Here is a 19,491-nt window from a genome sequence, read left to right as displayed (position 1 = left end):
AAGACTCGCACAAATACTGGAATCTAAAGACTGGTGGGAAATGTGGCCGATGGTATTTGGATGAACAAGGGGAAAGACAGGATATGGGAATGTTATTACTAAGAACTAGTTCAAACCATACTTAGCAGAAAAGTTATCACATTTTTTTTGTCTTAAGATCCTTCTAGTGAAGAAAAAAAAAAAAATTCCTTCCTAAAAGGGCAGGAGAAGAAAGATGGAGTGATCAAGCAGAAGGATGAGGAAACCTGCCATGAAATTTTACCTAAATTTGAAGTATTTCAGGTTTTCTTTCAGAAAATGGGAGGGGGGCATTGGAGGGGCAGTAGCCTAAAATGGCAACTTCTTCATCAAAAAAGTTCCAGTCAAATCTCTAGCGACAAGGGCAATGATAGCCGTAATGATACTCATTTTTCTCTGCATACTTCCTCTACTTCCCTTATATAAATTTAACTACCCTATCCCCCCTGCCTCAGGCCTATGACTGCACTAAACCAGCATTTTTACCATGACCCCTTTGGCACACAACCCTGCGATACCTCTTTGGATTCATTAGTGGCCTGTTGTGGTTTACAGCGCGTCCATCTGCCATTCGTTAGGCACTCTGGTCACGGCTAGCGGGAAGCTAGCTCAAGTCTGGTGGAGCAAGACTATAATGAAGCAACAGCTGAGTCTAATCCTAGCTAGCAGTTATTGTCCATGTTTCATTAACTGTGTGTTTATGGACGTTTGTGGGATGTTGTTTTCCTCCTCTGTTAGGCTACATGCTTTCTTTAGTAATTAGTGTAGCTTGAAGAAAGATCTGCTGGAATAAATAGATGAGGCCTTTGGCTTAGTGTGAATGGCATGAAGAGACAGGTAAGCACTTGGAGTGATGCCTTCGACCAAAATTGGACACTTGCCAAATACACGCTTCCAAGGGACTAACCCTGCCAACACACTCCACAGCAAGTGCCTAACCCCCCCCCACCAGGAACTGGTGAGAGGCTGCAGTGCTCCTTGCCGGCACCATCTAGACAGTTGTGGAAGGCCCAGGCAAACAATTAAAGAATAGGGAGAAAGAGTAGCCAGCCGGTTTTCGAGGAGTTCCCTGCCCAAACAGTCAGAATTTGGCCTAACAATCCTTTTCCCAATGATTTTTGAAGTTCATAAGAGAAAGACCAGGAGTAAGCCTATCCACATAAGAGCTGTTGAGACACAGCAGTTGTACTTTAATTTACAGGCAAGATGATTTTCCAGGTGCAGGCAAGCTTTTCAGAGCCATGAATAGCAAAGGAAATACTTGAAGAACTAGTGAAATGTTTACAAGAACCCAGAAGACATTGTAGAGATGAGAAGCTCTCTCTTTAGGAGACCGTTCCAGCATGCAGGAATTTAGCCTAAGCCTCCTTGTTTCCAGCTATTGCAGGCACAGGTATTTCAGTCTTAACTTCTTTCTTGGAGGGGTGGGGCTGCTGCTGGTATCAATTTGAGAACATTACTTATCTCACCTAAACAATTCCCCGGGGGCATGAGCTTCAACCTCAGGAAGGAACGGCAAAGCTGTTGATGACTTCAGTGGGTCAGGCTCCATTGGAGGAAGGAAGAATTCAGTACAAAAGTCATCCCAGAAATATATAGCTACATTGAGCAACAGCAGGGCGCTTCCCAGCTGTTGAACAGTTTAACAACCCAATCGAAAATAGCCTCCTGATGCGTGTTCCTCTAGGAATAATTTCAGTGGCATGTGAGTTTTCTGCCCTTTCATTGTCAGCTTTATTTCCAGGAATGTTTTTCTTTTTTCCAGCCAATGCTTTCTGTCACAGTGGCTTATCTGACAATAGGTTGGTATAAGCCTACTGCTTCTCTGGAGTCCTGGCCTTCTTATCTCCTGTATCAATGAGTGACGTACCTTTAAATGTTGTACTTTATCTAATTAAAATGAGAGTATAACGTATGCCCCTTTTCTAACCAGGCCATGCTCATTCCTTTAGAGTAGTGAATTATTCATCTCTTCTTGCCACTTCTCGTGCTTTTTTGGGGGCTAAACCCTGAAGAATGGAAGGGGAAGGAATTCAGAGAATGGGGAGGAATAACAAAATTCCTCCTCCAGCTCTGATCTCGATAGCAGTGGGGAGAGCAGGAATTGCTGCCTTGACTGCTCATCCTCCAGGACAACAGGTAGAGCAGATAGAGTAGCTAAGCCTGCCTGGAGCAGCAGCGTGACAGAGCAATGCTTCTGGGGGCCAGGAGCAGGATCACTGCGGCTTTTATTGCCCAACAGGTAGAGCAGATAGAGTAGCTAAGCTGCCTGGAGCAGCAGCATGACAGAGCAATGCTTCTGGGGGCCAGGATCACTGCGGCTTTTATTGCTCCCCGGGGCTCCATGTCGCCAGGGCTCCATCACATCTGCCCCAGGTGGATGAGCAGAAGGTGCTACAGCCCTCCCAGGTGCTCCGCCATCTAAACAGCAAGCCCCCAGGGCAGGACAATACCTGTAAGTGGAGCTTAAAGACCATATCTTCTATATGAAACCAAAACAATAAAGAGGGGATCAGACTACTTTAAAAATAACCCTTGCTCCTGTAGGAAGGGTGAGCAAAGCTCTCAGCTTTGGCTGAACTCAGCTGGAGCTGAAGAGTTCATCCCACCCCGCAGCAGAGTCATTTGTGAGACCGCAAGACTCATCTTTATCTCCTGGGGAGTCTATGTCAGGGTGCATCAGGAAAGTTAAAAATGCCAGTTAAATTCGCCTCCTTTTTTAAAAGCAGTAAGGAATATTCTTGCTGTCTGTACACAGCTCACTGAAAATGCAGCTTCTAACAAACAATAAAATAAAATGAATGCTTTCCTTAAAGGTACATCTGTGAAATCATTGTTTCAGCATCCAAGTAAAAAGTACTACCCATATTTCCAAAACAGTTCTGCTTTGTCAGCATCAGCCTATCTGCAGTGATGATCCATTTATCCCAGCAGCAGTACCATTACACCCAGGTTCCAGATGAAACTGAGGAATGTGCAGAGAAACTAAAGACCGAATTTTTCAAAAGCTGCTCAGGGGCTGAAAGAAGAAGATAAGTCACAAAAGAAGTTTCTAGAAATGCCCTAGTGTAAGTGAAATCACCAAGTGTAGGGTGTGTTTTCTCAAGCAGCAAAGCCAATTTAAGCATTCCCCACCTTTCCCACAAGACCATCTTCTGCTCTCAGTTTGGCCACTTCGGCTGTGGGAGGCACTGTGCCTTCTCAGGATCAGTGGAATGATCAGGGTTAACCAAAAAAAAAAAAAACCAGTCTTGGGGAAAGAGCATCTTTTGAATCAGGACAATTCCATTAATTCCATGTAGAGCTCATCCCCACAGACATGTGAATCAGCATGACTGGGTGGGTGGACTTGGAGAGCTACAGACTAGGGAGTGACAAGAGACTTGGTGGGGAGAGACAGATGGGAGAACGCTGGAGAAACGCATCCTTAGAGACCAACACCATTTAAATACTATTGGGCATCACGCTGGCTACCTCTCTGCCCTGCCGGGCACACTAATAGCTTTGAAAATGTAATCACCCATTATTCTGGGCAAAGCCAAACAAAAAGCGTGGTGAAGCAAGGAATGTAAACCACGTCTCGGACTGGCTCCCTAGCCACTGCATCAGCCTTCATTATGAGCAATTGGAGGTTTTCTTACTTGTCAAATTGTAGATTCCCAGGGCTGTGTTTCCTCACGGCTCATATGATGTCATTGTGAATGGCTAAGCAAACGCAGATTGCTGCAGTCAGTATACAGCACTCTGCAGGGCAGTAACAGGAAAAATAAATGTGTATTGCTTTATTCAAATACTGGCAGAGAAAGTAGAACTGTTTATATTCTCTCTGCTCACTCTAAAAAGATCATGGGGTGAAAAAGAGGAAGTATTCTTTAAAAAAAAAGCATTAAAAGAAAAACTCAGCGATGAGAGGTTTATCACACTGGCCTGAGAAAATAGCAGAAGTTAGTATCATCATAATTGCAAACTTCCTTAGTCCTGAAGGATCTCTGAGCACCTGACACTGTTATCCACTGCGGTGGCATGTACCTACCAAACCTCAGGACGGAAAAGAGGATCCTAGCAGGGAAAAATGACACAATACACTTGTAAAACTTTAACGTCCCCCTAGAACAAACAGGAACTTGGTGTTTTTAGCCTCATGTAAAAGGAATGAAGAAAATCCCATCACTAAGGTCACTTTGAACTGGATAAACCACTGAATGAGATAATGACTGGAAGAGTCCTGAATATATGACTTGTTATCTTTGCTATCTGTATAATTTCTATGGACAAGAGAATCTCACACAGATAGCACCTCAGATTCTTGGGATATAACTCATTATTCAGCATGAATAAATGTAGCAGAGCTTCCTCTTAATATAGACTTTTAACTAAGTATAGCTAGCTGAGACCAGAAGAACACTCCCTGTAGCTATTGCACTCTGGGGAGGCAGGGCCAGGTCTCCTGGCAGCTGTGATGAACATCATAAACTAACTTATGTTAATCCTCCAAGTTCCAAACTTCAGATAAGTCAGAGGTTTTCAACATCCGTTATCTACTACTGTGTTTTTTATTTTGTTTGAAGACATGTGATGTTTATTAGCTGAATGCCCTTAAGCATTGAAAATGAAAGCAGAAGTTTACCATTTAAATTTAGATCATGCTTTCCCCCTGCCACACACACACACATAATTTTAAAGTTTACTCTGAACAGTTCCCAGGATTGTGTGTCCAGATTCCAAGCAGGAGGCTAATAATAACCCCTACATTATTATAGGCACCAAATGAGTGCTCATAAAACTATAGTTGCAGCCAGAGATAGGAGATGATAGTTGTTTATCAAAACAATGAATTAGTTTAAATTCATTTAATGCTGTCACTACTACTGGGAACCAAGCACACCACATTGTAGTATACTGACTGGACCACTTGGCAGTGGTTATCTTTGCCCATCCTAACATGTCATAGCTCTGATAGGAAATAATTACTTCCAGGTTCTGGGACGAATTAATCTTCCTACTGACAGCAGTTGTATGGGATGAGCAGTGATGCGAGGTCAGGCAGATCACCAGTTAGGCTTCAGATTTGAACAGGCTTTGGTCATTAGTGATTTATGAAAAGTTGCTCTCCACCCACACTTGCTCTTACAGCCTGCTCCACAAAAGAAAAGAGGTGATGCTGCAGGTGATGCTGTCAGATACCATTAGATGGCTACCAGTCCCATCTCCCTTAGGGTCATTTTTTTGCCTCTAGAAATGAGCATCTCTACAGCATGTTAGAAAACCTTTATTCAGACTTAGCTTTCTTTTTCAGTTAATCATTTCTCCACTTTGCAACATACTTCTTTGTACTGTGGAAAGAAGCATGTGATCCATAGCATTTAACTTATGTTTTACTTCAATTGTTGATCACAGCCTTTCTGTCACTCACTTTTCTTGTTCTTTAGTATTGCAAACCCTACTGTGGAAATGATACCTTTGTCTCTCTGCTCCTGCTGCTCTGTCTCTTAATTATTCATGTGTAATGGCAAAGCTGTTTGCTGTAAAAAAAAAATTGCTGATACAAACAAAAGTTCAAGATTCCAGGTGGCAAGCAAGTAACAGAAGCAGATGTCTTAACAACATGGAGAAAAGGAGAGAGGGGGAAAAAAAAGGAGAAAAAAAAAAAATGCATGAGAACAGCCATCAGGACATTTACCACCACTTTCTATGAGATGCTAGAGGCAGTTGGAAGATTATACACTATGTTGCTAGTAACTGGTGACACAAGCCTGAAAACCATTGTGGTTTATGTCACTGTCTGATATATCTGTTCTCACATGCTTTTCTCCATTCATTCTTCCGGGAACTTCTCCAGGTGTCTGGTTCAGGTACTTGGCAATGAGCCTGTCAGAAAGAAAACAATTCCTTATCTTCTGTCTTTAAAATTCCAGGTAGCCAAGGAGCTGCAATGCAAAATCAACTAATAGCACAATTTGAAAAGCATGGGTTCCCATAAATATTATATTGTGCACTGTATTAAAAAGATGTAACATTTATCAATGCTTATGTCGTCAGGCTTATAAAAAAGAGGATAATGAAAAATCCATGAGTCAGTTTTCTATTTATTTTGTTGCCTAATTCTTCATTTCCCTGTGACACAAGCACCTTACAGGCATGCATCTATTGATCGTTGAGCCACAAATCAGTCAATAGGGCTGATACGAACTTCTAGTGTTCACCTAAGCTCCTTTCTCAAAGAAAGCTGGAAATTGCATAGGACATATGATCATTCAGGATTTTCCTATATATCCTACTCCAGCTGGATTGTAATTGCAATGTAAAGTTTTTCCAGGTTATCTGACATTTCCACGGAGCCAAACCCAGAAAGCCAGGGTATGCATGTAAAAGAAATGAAGCATATCACAGAAAAAGCCAGGGAACATCTTGGTTTTCATTTGATGCGAGCTGTAGTCTCATCTGATAAAGTATACACGGACTTAAAATAAGATGAGAAAATTATTAGTCAGGCTGAGGAGAAGAGAGTGATAGATAGTCTGCTCAGACTCTGACCATGCAGAAACAGCCAGTGCTATCTACCAAAATGAAATAGGGAGCTCAGCATCCCTTTACGTCACCGGGTTTCTGAGGCAAATGAGAGAAGAAGATACACTTCATGCCATTTCTAGTTACCATTTGTACTGATCTTTACAGACTTAGTGAAACAGTAGCACAGCAAGGCACTTTCACAAAAGTACTTTTTGCCATCATGAAGGTTACAAATACAGGCAGCAATCCACCAATAACGCCAGTGGCCTTGCTCACAGTATGCTAACTGCCCTCCCATTCAGGCTTACTCACCAGGGCTGATAAAACCCTATTTTTAACCATTTAGAGTTACACTAAGTCTTCAGCCTAGCAGCAAGAGAGTATGTTGCGCCTTTCCAGAATGGGTTTGTCAGACCAGGAGATACCACGTGAAACAAAATGTCTTTTGTTCCTGGCAAGAACAGCAGTCAGTAGGATGGTGAAACACCAGCCAGCCCCCAAAACTGTCAAGCATTAACCCCAGCATGAAGCAAATTTGTTCGCTGAGCTCCTTACCAGCAGCCTCCCCCTTAGGCAGGGGTAAGGATTTATGGCCAGGTTGCTGCTGGCAGCCAGGATGCTCTCACAGAACAGCTGGACCTTGTAGACCAGTCCCTACCCCGACCAAGAATTCACACGGAACTGGCTTTTCACTTTGTTGGAAAAATTTCTTCATCTCCTTTGGGCATGAGACCGTGCTCCCTCCCCTACTCCCTGGAAAAGGGGTCCACAGCTCTCCCACGACATGCAGACCTTTAATAAGGCAACTTCTCTTCTCTCCCCTTTCTTCCAGTTCCTCCTATTCATCTCTTGCCTTCTGAGCATGGGAAGGGAGAGAGAGCAGGGATCAGAGCAAGAGCTGAAGGAGAACCTTAAAAAAAAAAAAACAAAACAACCAAAACCAACAACCAAAACAAAACAAATGAAAAATAATAAAAAAAAACAGAACACCAACAAAAATCCCCACTCCTGCACTGGCCGCTGCTTCCTTCTGCGCTCGTGCATATTCCTCCCTCTGCACTGGTAGGGGATGAGCAGCAGCTCCACACCGTCCTAGGAGCAGCTCAAGGCATCTCCCGAATGGCCGTCCAGCCCTTCCTTTCAGGAGCACCACTCAAGTAACTCACATTGCCTGCACCCTTAGCCAGGCTCAGCACCAGCAGAGCGAAATCACCTTTGAGCCCTTTCAGTACATACAGATCACCTGAAGCTGAGTAGCTGGTGGATGCTACAGCCAAGAAAGTGCATCTTTGCCATCTCCCTGTAACGGTATCTGGTTAAAAAACCCCACAATTTAGTCCACACATTTCTCCAGTGCAATACAAAATAACACTGCAGTGAATAAAAGAACAAAATGGAGGCTGGTGAGTTTGGATTTGCTTGTTTGTTTGTTTTAAATCTACATTTCCTAAATTACAGGTTCTTTGAAAACAAATGGTGAGGTGTTCAGGCATTTCCTTTGAAAGAGAAATCTAAAAAACTGGCTTCCTTCTAAAACATGGCTTTTCAGTTTGAAGTGCATTTTCCAACAAAAATTTATTCATACAAAAATGCTTTGACAATAACCAGATCATCCTGCCATCTAAACTATTATAGATTTCCCTCCTTTATTTCCATTTTTTCTTTTTCCTTTTTAAAGATGACAAACTGATTTGACCGAAAGAAGAGAGTGGGATGTTTTCTGAAGTCAACACTGGGAGAAATGCAGGGAAAAAAAATAACAAAAAAGATACAGCCCCCTGAAAATTTTGTCATCTTGCCATTGTCTTAATGAAGTACTAGATTTTTAAAGAAAAAAACTTTCCACCCCTTCTTTCTTCTGAAATATTTTCTTTCTTTTTTCAATTCTTTCTCAAATAAATCAAACTTTTTTTTATTTTTCACCTTGAGATGGGGGGGCAGGGTTTATGTCAAAGTTTTATACTTAAAATCCTATTCTACTTTGCTTTGCCCAGTTTCTTTCAAAACAGCACGCAAATTCAAACCTTACCTGTGTCACTCATCTAGAAAAGCAACAGTTATTTCTGTGATTTCATCTGTAAGACTTGCTCTACAGCCCGATCACAAATATACTCTGTCTCAGATACACAAACATCTGGAGGTGTTACCATTGACTATGTTTTGGAAAGCCATATGTGTTAGTAATAGCACACTAGAAAGTTTAGTCTTCACAAAGGGGCGACATAACAAGTTATACAATGAAGTCAAGAGAGGAGAAATGGTAGGAGTATGGATATTACACACTGCGTTCCTAAAATGATCAAAACCATTAGACACACCAGTCTGATCATTTATCGTTTACATGAGAGGAGACCTGTGAAATAAGCAACCATCTATTGGAACAATGTATTATGGAATGGGATAACGTAATATAAATTAAGCCTTCTGCTTGTATTCCACATGCAGCAACCGTTGTAAAAAAATGCCTCCAGCGCAGAAGGCAATGGGCAGAACATTACTACAAAAATCCTCCAGTTCAGTGGCGATGGGATGAATGACTACTATACTGTGTATTTTGTGAAATTCACAGTAGACTATTCCAGATGAATATACGGAGAGGTTCTTTTATTGTGAAATTACCACGCCAGAAGCAAGACAAGAAACACTTCCTGCTATTAACATTAGGATGTGATTATAGTCAAAGATTTTGACAAACGACTCCTGTATTTTCCATATTCAGTACTGAATAAGGAAAGTGGCCTTCATTCCGCTAACACGCCTATGCCAAGACTGCTTTCTCCCCACTCTCTGAGTAGTGGCAAATTTTGCCTCTAACCTGGGGGCCAGACATCTCTGTCAGTGAAGGGAGATACTGAGAATTCCCTAACATTGGACTCAATTTGCGTGAAAGCTGCAAGCCTACAAAAGCAGGACCTAGATGCTGCAGAAGAGCTGGAGCACCCAGAAGAGCCCGTGCCTGGGCACAGGCAGGCAGGCAGCACCCCTACGCCTGGGCAGCCCACACGTGGTCTGCGTGGTGAGCAAGAGAGCAGAAACACGCGGGGAGCAGAGCACTGGGTAAACAGCCACCCTGGAAATAAGCGTGAACATAGGTCGAGCAATTACCCTTGTGCAAGTCAGGAAATGGATGGCTCACCTTTCCGTTTCATGAGCACCTGCAAGCATTAGTTTCACTGCACTGAAGTCGATTTTTATGTTCATTTTCAGTGGCGGCAGAAGTAAACTAATGTGCATGCTCTGATAAAAGCACAAGTTATTGTTTACTTCATTCCTTGCAATTAAAAAGTGCTTGCAAAATAATCTGCTTCCTTCCAGTCTGCTATTAAGACAGTTGAGATGAAATTAGTAAATACACCATACTATGGACGGCCAGAGTTTCAGATGAGCTCCTTGAAACAAGTTACTTTTCTCCAGACCCTTTCGACTCAAAAGTTCCTAGAATCAGGTCCTTCCCACAGCAGTAAAATGCAGTTACATCTGAGATGAACTGAAATTGCCGCTAACAAAAGAAATACTCCCCAAAACTTTGTGGTAGAAACTGAAAAGTGACAGCCATTTTAAAAATGACACTAATTACACTGACATTTGGTCAGGCCAAAGGATGAATATCCTGATGCAGGCTGCTAAAAAACACAGATTAGTAGGACTACGGTCTCTGTCTCTTTCACAGTGGCACAGTCCTTCCAAACAACTGAAGCCCATATCATTACCACTGAAGAAAAAAGTTTACATTACGCTAAGCAACATAACCTCCTGAAAGGCAAGAGCAACACATTTCATCACATAGGTGTTCAATCCTAGTCTGTATTTACTATTACATAGTGTGTGTATATATATATACACATACTGTTATATATATATACTGCTATACAGTATATATAAGTGTATTAAAAAGTATATATACTTTTTAATATAAATATCAATTAAATATAAATATCAAAAGTAGATATACTTTTTATATTTGTGTCGTCAGTCAGTGGAGGACCTCACTGCGTTGTTACAGAAAAAACATACAAGCATACACAGTAATTTCTCTGAACAGTTTGCTGCTTAAGACAGTGATTAAAATATGCAGAGTTTGAGACAGCAAGGCAGTGTAAAACAGGCCATTTTTATACTTGGTACAGTTCTTCCTTTCCTTTCCCCCCACTGATCTTGTTTTGCTCCATTAAATTTACCTTCTAGTTTACTACAAGCACGTTAGGTGTCAACATCAGAAGTGACCGCAGTGAACAAACTAAGAGAGGAGGGAAGGCAGAGAAATCCTCCTGTTGATGTCTCGCTCACCACTCATATCCCCGCATCACTGAGTTGCCAGAGATACTGTCAAAACTGAGTCAAACCCAGGCCCACGGACGCAGAGCCAGAACTAATGACTGCATGTTTACATCCGTGACGTACCAGGATCAGAAAATGACTCTGCATTATAAATTCATACTTTCCCACGCACACACAGACACCCCCAAACGACCTGCACTTTCAGGAGCAAATTAAATTCTCAAGGTAGTGCCTTTAAAACAAACCATTGCTTCCCAAAGCTGGACACAGAGCTGTTTAAGGAGGCAGCACATCGCATGCCAGAATCCTGTGGCACCGCCATCCTGCAGGCTGGAGCTCACCACGTGCTCCAAGGGGACTGAAATTCCAACACATGAGGGGCCTCTGAGAGGGTGAATGGGGGATGAACTCTCCAACAAAAATAGATGTTTTAAAAAAATGAAATACTTCATTTGTGAAAGTGCCTTTTGATCATTATAACCTCTGGTTTTAACCACTTTGGTGTCTCCTGCCAAGTATGGTTTACTGATGACACATCATCATGGCACCAGGAATGGACTTGTTGATAAGTTAAATAATGGTACTACTTTCAGACCATTTTTATAGCTGAAAATTCTCATGGCATAAGAGAGTCATCGTACAGTTATTTCACTGTGGAGAACTGTTATTTTTCTTAGAATAACTTTGAACTCTGTAGCTTTTGGGGAGGGGGAATGTTTTTCAAATAAAACCCTGCTTCCATTCTTCCCCCAAAAGCCCAGTTTGTATTAGCTGAAACGATAACAAGTTCATGAAGATATGTATTCAGGCAGATTATAAATTTAGCCAGAGCGCTTATATGTTACTAAATCCAAACAAAGATCTAAGGCAAGATGCAAAACACCACAAAAAAAAAATGTTCCAAAAGATAGGGACTGAGATTTTTAAAGCTGAGTAAGGGACTCAGCCACACAGGTCCCAAAGAAATTGATTAATTATGTGGTTGATAATCTCAGTTTATATGCCAAGTTAAGTCCTGATATAACTTCATTGTCTTCAGTGGAGTTACACTGCAAATGTATTTGACAGATAGTCATGTTTCTTCTCCAAGAATAACTTCTAAGGCAGAAGGTTTAAACATGAGTGAATGAAAGTCCTGGGCCAAGTCCTACCCTAATTTAAACCCTGTTCAAAACAGCTGACTTGGAAGTGAGGGAGTAAGGAAAGGCATGAAGAGACATGAGTTTATTTTCCTTTGCTGGGACATTACATCAATTCCCTTAGGTAATGGTCATGTCTCCGAAAAACACAGCGGGAATCCAAATTACAGTTTGTTGGAGATTCTTTCCTTCTAAGCTTGCAAGTTCTTGTATTTCACAAGCAGTAAGTGTTTGGGGAAGAGCCTGGACTGGTCTCAGTGGAGGACCATGAAATTCACTCCTGTTAGATACTGCATCAATCCGAATCTCACCTGCTTCAAAATGCATTTCATCTTCTTTGAGAATAAGCACTGGAAATGGTCATTTAGATATGAACATTGGAATTAGCTTAATTAATTAGATTATTAGATTAGATTTAATTAATTAGATTATTTAATCAGAAAATAATGTGTTTCAGACATTGTTATTTTGAACAATGTTATTTTGAATCAAAACTCAGCATTTGGATTATTTTTTTTAGTGTGTTGGGTTATTTTTGGCTCATTATTAGTATTAGAGTTAAGCATCTCTAAATAAGGCTGACAGGTCAAACAGGGTGCACACACTTTTGCTTAGGTGAGAAGGAAGTAATGCCCATCTCAAATCTTTCTATGCAGCATTGCTAAGGACACGGGGAAGTTTCATTGCTTTGCCCGAAGCGTCATTCATGCCAGCGGCAGAAATCTGAGTGCTACGGCTCTAAGTGTAGTGAATTCCTAACGTCCTCACTTCTGATTCTTCTGCGGGCAGAAGTTATTTTACTAAAACAGAAGTGATGTAATCTGGCAGTACGTGAGCTCAACATAAACAAAATGGCTCCACAGTAATACCTCTGCTCTGGGGGGATCATTGCTAGGGCAGGCGGTGTGGGCCAGCAAGCCGGTCTCCAGACTGAAGGCCCAAGCACTTGGATGCTCTTCCTGGCTCTCCTCTCATTGACTATTTTCAGTCAAATCAGGTAGCGAAGTCACATACATCGTTTTAATACTCAACTGGATGTCAGGGGCCCATCTGCTGAGCACCCCTAATGAGGCAAAAGTGAAGACACTTCCCATCCGACATAGTTTGCAGTAGTTACAAACGGGACAGACACTGGATCAAGAGCATCTCACGTTCCCCATCTGTGAAACGCAGCTGCTAATCTTCAGCCTTGTAAAAATGCGTGGAAGTGAAAAGCTCCATAGGATGGGCTGTGACCGTTGCCGTGAAGGAGAGCACGAGTATTTTGAGGGAATCGGCCAGGCCAGAAGCAAGGAGGTTGAGCAGAGCCAGCCCCGCAGGAACAGCAGCTCTGCATGGCCCCGAGCGTCCGTGCCCCCAAAACTGGCACAGAGCACATGGCTCTGAAGCTGACACTTCCCCACTCACCTGGGGTTGTGCTGAGCTGGCATTTTCTTCCCTTCACCAGGCCCGAGCAAGCCTTATGCAAGTACTTTATTACCGGCAGTGCCTGGTGAGCGACTCGCTGGGCTTGCTGTGCTCCCCGCTGAGACCTGCCAGCGAGGGAGGCTAATTGCCATCTGGCCCTATGCGCGTTAGCCACCTCCCACCCTTCCTTTCTTTTCTTCAGCTCCCTCCGCGTATGTGATTATTTGTTATTTCTGCATACAGGCCTCCCTGCTGGAGACGAATACAACCTACTTTTTTCCTCCTCACCAGAGCTTACATCTCTAATTCTTCACCTCTGTAGCACTCAACGCCTGTACCATTTCATCCCGTGTACATAGCTGTACCTCTCTTCTCCCAGGCTCATCTCAGCAGCTCCAGTCCAGTTCTACCTTTTCTTCTTATCACCTGTCACCTTCTCACCTCCTTCATTTGGGCTACCTCCAAAATCAGCTCTTCTCCCTCTTTTCCTTCAGAGCTGCTGCTCTCTAACACCTGTCTCAGACATTAGTGCTTGACAGACTTTCTTCCAGTCCCCTTCATCACTTTGACCCTCCTCTCCAGCAATTTCCATCTACAAGTACAAGGTTATCATACCTATAGGCGGACCATGTTTAAAAATGAAAATAGTTGGACAGGTTCCCCCACTCTCTTCCATCTTTGCTCTCTCTCCATTAGCTACTCCAGGTCCAGGTACAGACTCAGGGTAAGGCACTGCAACACAGGTAGCACATCACTGCTTCACCTTCAGAGTACAGCCGTGAAAGAAGAAAGCATTTCTAAAATCTGTTTTGAAAAGGAAGGTGGTAAGGAGTCTTCTGAAAGCACGTCAGGAAAACTTTTACCCTGCATCACTTCCCCAATCAAAATAGAAAAAGAAAAAAAAAGAAAAAAAGAAAATAAAGAACATGCTGTGTATTTGACCAGCAATTAGAGAACCAATTACTAGCAATTAGAGAAGGGTCATGACCAAACTTTTGAAACATCAAGATGTTTGAACTCTTTCAGCTGAGGTAAAATGTGGGTAATAGAGTCCTGATGCAGATATCATCATGGATGGAAAATAAGCTACACAGATATTCTTGTAGTATAATGACATCCACGTTAGGACTACGACTTGGAAAGTTACTTTGGCTAAGGATTGCCACATTTGCTCTGAGGGCCAAGGAGAGCATTTCTGCAAAGGCTAAAAAAAAAAAAAAACCCCACAGGATTTCCTAAGGAAAATAGAATATAAATAACACCAATTTAAAATTACTTCTTATGTAGTGATCTCATTTCCTTAGGATCAGCTTCTTATTACCCCTCCAAGTGTGATACATAGTTAAATCTTCCTGAAAACTAATGTTATGATTTTATTTAAAAAATAGGTTCCGATTAAGCAAAGCTTAATTAATTATATTTATTCTGCAGAGTGTTGCCTTGTCCTACTCTTGGGCACAGAAATCTGGGATGTGGGGCATTGTCATGGCTTTAATTTTGAAAAGGATCAGAACTGGGTTTAGCTGTCACCTTTTACTGTCCGTCTGCAACTGAAAGAAGAACGGAACAATCCTGTAGGTCAAGGAAAACTTTTTCTATAGCTGAAGTCACTGCAATCATAGCTAGTGCAGTGATACCTCTAGCTCTATTTTGGAAATGCAGAAAGGATTTTGAATAGTTGGCAGTGGCGAACACTTCGTTTATACCACTAGAAATTCAAGGCACTGCTTAGTTTTAAGTTAGAACATAATCAATATCCTGACAAAGCCTTTATAGTTTGTTTTTAAAAGAGGGTGGAGGGATAGAAAAAACTAAATATAAGAACATAAGTGGCAAGATCTTAGCCCATAAACTGAAACTGAGAACCAGTGCTCCAAAATCTAAAGCTTTATTTCTACTTCTGCAAATTCATTAATAGCATTTGTTGACCATTGGTTTAAAATAGTATAGCTGATTGCTTCAAGTGACAAGTAGGCAAAACATGGAAGATAAATTGTTGCAAGGAAGGCATGCCAAAATACAGAAGGAAGCTATTTAGCCAATTATGTTTACCTTACAAGGTTTAAAATCTGAAGGGAAAGTTTTCAAGAATTAAATTATTTTTAACACCCCTAGTTTTGAAGCTTCAAAGCATCCTGGTTCAAAAACTGCCAACCCTTTTTCCACTGGTTATTGGAAATCTGAAGCACCCAAAATAGTGGTTTTTTCAAAGCTCATAGCACTGTAAATGGCATTGTTTTGGCTTTTTAATGGTAGAAGCTATTGTGACCAAAAAAAAAAAGGTGGAAAAAAGTTAAAAACTACCATCAGAAATCTCCTGGTATTCTTTGTCCTGCATCGTTACATCAGTAAATGATTAATGCTGTAAAGAGGTTTGTTTTTTTTTTCATTTTGTTTCCCCCCTCCAAAAGTGTAAAGTGAGCCAGAAAACAGAGAAAAGGTCTCAACTGCCGCAATAAGCAACGCTGAATTCTGCTCACAGTTCAGGGGAGCTGCTACATGCTCATTCAAACAGGAGAGTTTGCTGGGAAAGCTTTAAAAACCAGATGAGTTGATGGTTTGTGCATCTCACCTGGAATCTTTTTGTTCCTCCAGCTCTTGTTGTACGCTTCCTGACCAAACGGTTCATCTGGGAATATGACCCGACGCTAGGTAGGTTGCATTTTATTCTGTACACATGGTATGCTGTATATAATAGCAGGGCTGAAGTAATGGAAAGTCACAGAGTTAGAATTCCAAGCCTCAGTCAACCTTTAAATTTACTGTAAAAAGCTTCTCTATGGTCATTTAAAGCTGGAACAAATTATTACCTAAGATGGCAGAATAGAGAAACAATAATGCACTCAAAGACAGCAGAATTAATATATGAGGCACATTTCTGCCCACACAGAAGTCAGTGGGAATTTTGCCATTGAAAGCAATTGCATTAGTGTTTCACTCTGAAAATTATTTAGCGTGTGATCAGTTTTCTGCTTTTGGATAACCCAAACATCAGCTGCTAGGGAGTAAGATGGCTGGGATACAGATCTCAAAAATTCAAGGGGAAAAAAAAAAAATTGTAGGTACTTACAGTCAGTCTACCTACCCTTAAGTAAGTTTTTTTTCCCTCACTTTCAAACATATATTGCGCCTCACTTTTTGGGTGACCAAATAGGGACACCAGTCATCAAAAGGGACACGTGTCCTCCACTGCTCCCACTTAGCTGTGTTGGGTCTGGCACTTTTGAGAAGCTGGCACAGATATCTCAAAAAAACCTGTCAAAACAGTTGCTCTGCATTAGAGGCCTCACTTGAAAATTTGGGCCAAGGTCCTATTTCTTAGTATTTCCTAAGTTAGCATATATTTGAATGCTCTGCACAAGAGAAAATCCAGGACAAGAAGTTTGAGATGAGGCATTAACATCTTAGAAGGCATCTTCAATGCCTCAGGACTATATGATTCACACATGAATTAAGGGGCCGGGAAATTTCCTTTTCTCCTACAATGTGTTGCCATCTCCTTCCTAATTTTTCTTTGGAGGCTCAAATAGAGATCGTACAGCTAAATACCCATTTCTTTGTTAAGGTTCTTTCTCTAAGAGGTCTCACTAAAGAAATAGAGAACGCCATAAACTTGCACAGCAGAAAGAAAGAAATGCACTTTATTGCAAAACCCAGGCAGCCCTTTCAATAAAGCAAAGTATCCAGTATCGTACTAAGTATTTTCATCTGTTAAGATGAAGAAATGACAGATATCAGAAATCTCATATTGGGAAAATAATTCTCAGAACAACCTGAACTCAAATGCATTCTTTTATCTGCTAATATCATTATATTAATCAGTGAATTATATGTCACCTGCCTTGTACTGCACAGTGGGATGTTCAGTATAATGTTCTATTAGTATTATTAGTATTAGTACTTCACATCTCTATCACTAATACATCATTTTAAGAACTTGACAACAGAAGTATATAAAGTGTTTTGTATCAGTATAGTCCAAGTTCGTTAATTTCTTACAGTGACACTGCATGCAAAAGTATCCTTGTTGCCCTGTTTAAGCAAAGTTATTAGCAAGCTGCAAAGTTTATTATTTTTTGCCCCATTATGAAGGCCCCATGCACTTTTTGGTGTAAAGACTTGACATTTGTTTCTCTTTTACAAATGCAAATTAACCATGCCCCTCAGGAATCTAATCGTCTTCTGTTTGCAACATGGAAACCTTTCATGCAGACGACAGTCCTATCTCAATAAAACGAAAATTAAATCTCTTCCGACTAACTGAATTCTACGTTCTCATTCAGTTTAGAGGATAACAGCTTAAATTATGCATTACAGTTATTGTGAAGCTAAGTGCTTTAAGTTACTCAGAGGAAAACATTTGAGAAATTCAAAAACTAATAAACTATTGTCAGTAAGTTATTTCTTAATCACAGTAATCCCTGGTGGAAGCTGCCCACCAGAGACTGTTTTTTAAAGTATTCTTTTTTCAAGCTATGGATCACAATGGGATTCAAAGGAGGCTCTGAAGTGTTAGGGGGAAAAAAAAAACAACACTATCCTGAAATTCTAACTACTTCAGGCCTTCAGAGATCAATCAGAAAGGGACTGTACCTCCAAAAGCTTTGAGAAACAGTGCTTGAAAGAATGCATTTCTGTCTTTACCATGATCATCCTGCGGTGATTTAGTGTCCAATTACCTGTAAATATCTGAGCTGAATTTACTGAGAAATTTTAGCAGAACAGATTCATTTCTTCTTAGCAGTCATGGACTGGCAGTTGGGTGGAGAGAGGGATACCTACATATTCTGCCAATATAAAAAGTTTAAGTTGTGTCAGTGAGACCCATTTGCCCTACAGGGAGAATAAGCAGCTTTGTCAAGTAATTTTGAAAGGGCAGGAGTAAAACAGATGCAAACTGTCCAGCTACTAAGCAACAGGAGGTTTTGCCAAAAATCACTGGGGCTGTGACAAAAATGTCATATTTATAGTTTATTTCTTATGTCAAGTTTTCAACCACCCGTTAGCCCTCTGATGCAAGGAATCCCCAGATAATTCCTATTTTAAGGAAAGCTTTCACCAAGCTGTACAAGACCTGATGGAAATTCAACATTATCCTAAACTAAGCATCAGGGTAAAAAGCCTTGTCCTCTTTTAATTCAAGGGTGGCACATTTTAACTGGAAAGGAAAAAACACACCTTATAAATATTCTTTACTACTCTAACATGCCAGAAGAAAATGAAGGACCATATTTTTAGCAGCATCTGGGTAGACTGCTGTATCTCCAGGAGCCAAATTACAAACCACAAAATAACATTTTCTGGCGGGAGGAGCATCACTGAATCTTGCAAGCTTTGGCACATGGGGCTGCTGCTGAAGTCAGGGCTTTGCAGCTCTGCCACTTTTGTGCATGATGTTGGATCTGTGCAAGCATTGATAGGACAGCTGCATCTGCACAAAAAAGTACATATCACCGTGCTTTTTACTTTACTATTCTCAGCCAAGGGGTAACAACTGCAGCAAAGGTCATTTTTCAGGCGAGTATTAACTGTCAGCCTTGACGTCTCCATCATTTCTGCTTAACTGGCAAGTCACTGTCATCATCTTGGCATGTTTTTATTTTTCGATTGTTTTTTTGTAAAGGTGCCTAATCACTCAGGCTAAGTGGTTACCTGGCATTATCAAGGCAAATAAGTTTCTACTTTCAATCTGTATTTTTAATAAATCCCACAGCTATCCCACACGTGCAACAGAATTAGCAGGTCCAATGAAAGAGCTCTATGTAGAAATAGGCTGGAACTGCACATTTAAAAAAATACATACAGTTGTTTTCTAAAATATTAAATACATGAATTCAGCATTAAACTTAGTCTTCTTTAGCTTGTTAAATATGTACTGAGAAAGGGCATTGGGTTACCACATGGATTTCACCAAAATTCATTATTGTTTATATGTTTTTAAATAGAACACAACTCGCAAATTAATAAGCAAATTCAGTGTGGTGGTAGAAGGCCTAAAAACACTTGGCCTGGTTAGGGCATCACTTAAGCCACAGCCTAAAAGCGCTTCATAAACATAAGCAGCACATCTGCGGTGGACTTAATACAGAACTGGAAATTTGTGCTATATTTCAGTTTGGCTCTATTAAGAGCTTCATAG

At 41.0% G+C, this 19,491-nt stretch overlaps 1 protein-coding gene across 2 annotated transcripts in view; it reads left to right on the top strand.

The window, feature by feature from the left end:
- Positions 1-19,491, top strand: part of RERG (RAS-like, estrogen-regulated, growth inhibitor) — a 103,889-nt gene that overhangs the window by 72,295 nt on the left and 12,103 nt on the right. Inside the window, exon 2 of one of the 2 annotated variants that reach the window (XM_009577791.1) lies at positions 15,948-16,004. The exons of the other annotated variant lie outside the window; for it this stretch is intronic. Within the exon in view, the coding sequence (XP_009576086.1) occupies positions 15,948-16,004 (57 nt within the window). The remainder of the gene's footprint in view (positions 1-15,947; positions 16,005-19,491) is intronic. 2 annotated transcript variants of the gene reach the window in all.

The sequence above is a fragment of the Fulmarus glacialis genome, unplaced genomic scaffold (assembly GCF_000690835.1).
Source record: "Fulmarus glacialis isolate BGI_N327 unplaced genomic scaffold, ASM69083v1 scaffold8510, whole genome shotgun sequence".
Taxonomy (NCBI): Eukaryota; Metazoa; Chordata; class Aves; order Procellariiformes; family Procellariidae; genus Fulmarus; species Fulmarus glacialis.
The sequence above is the reverse complement of the archived record's forward strand: the minus strand, read 5'-3'. Positions and strand labels throughout refer to the sequence as shown.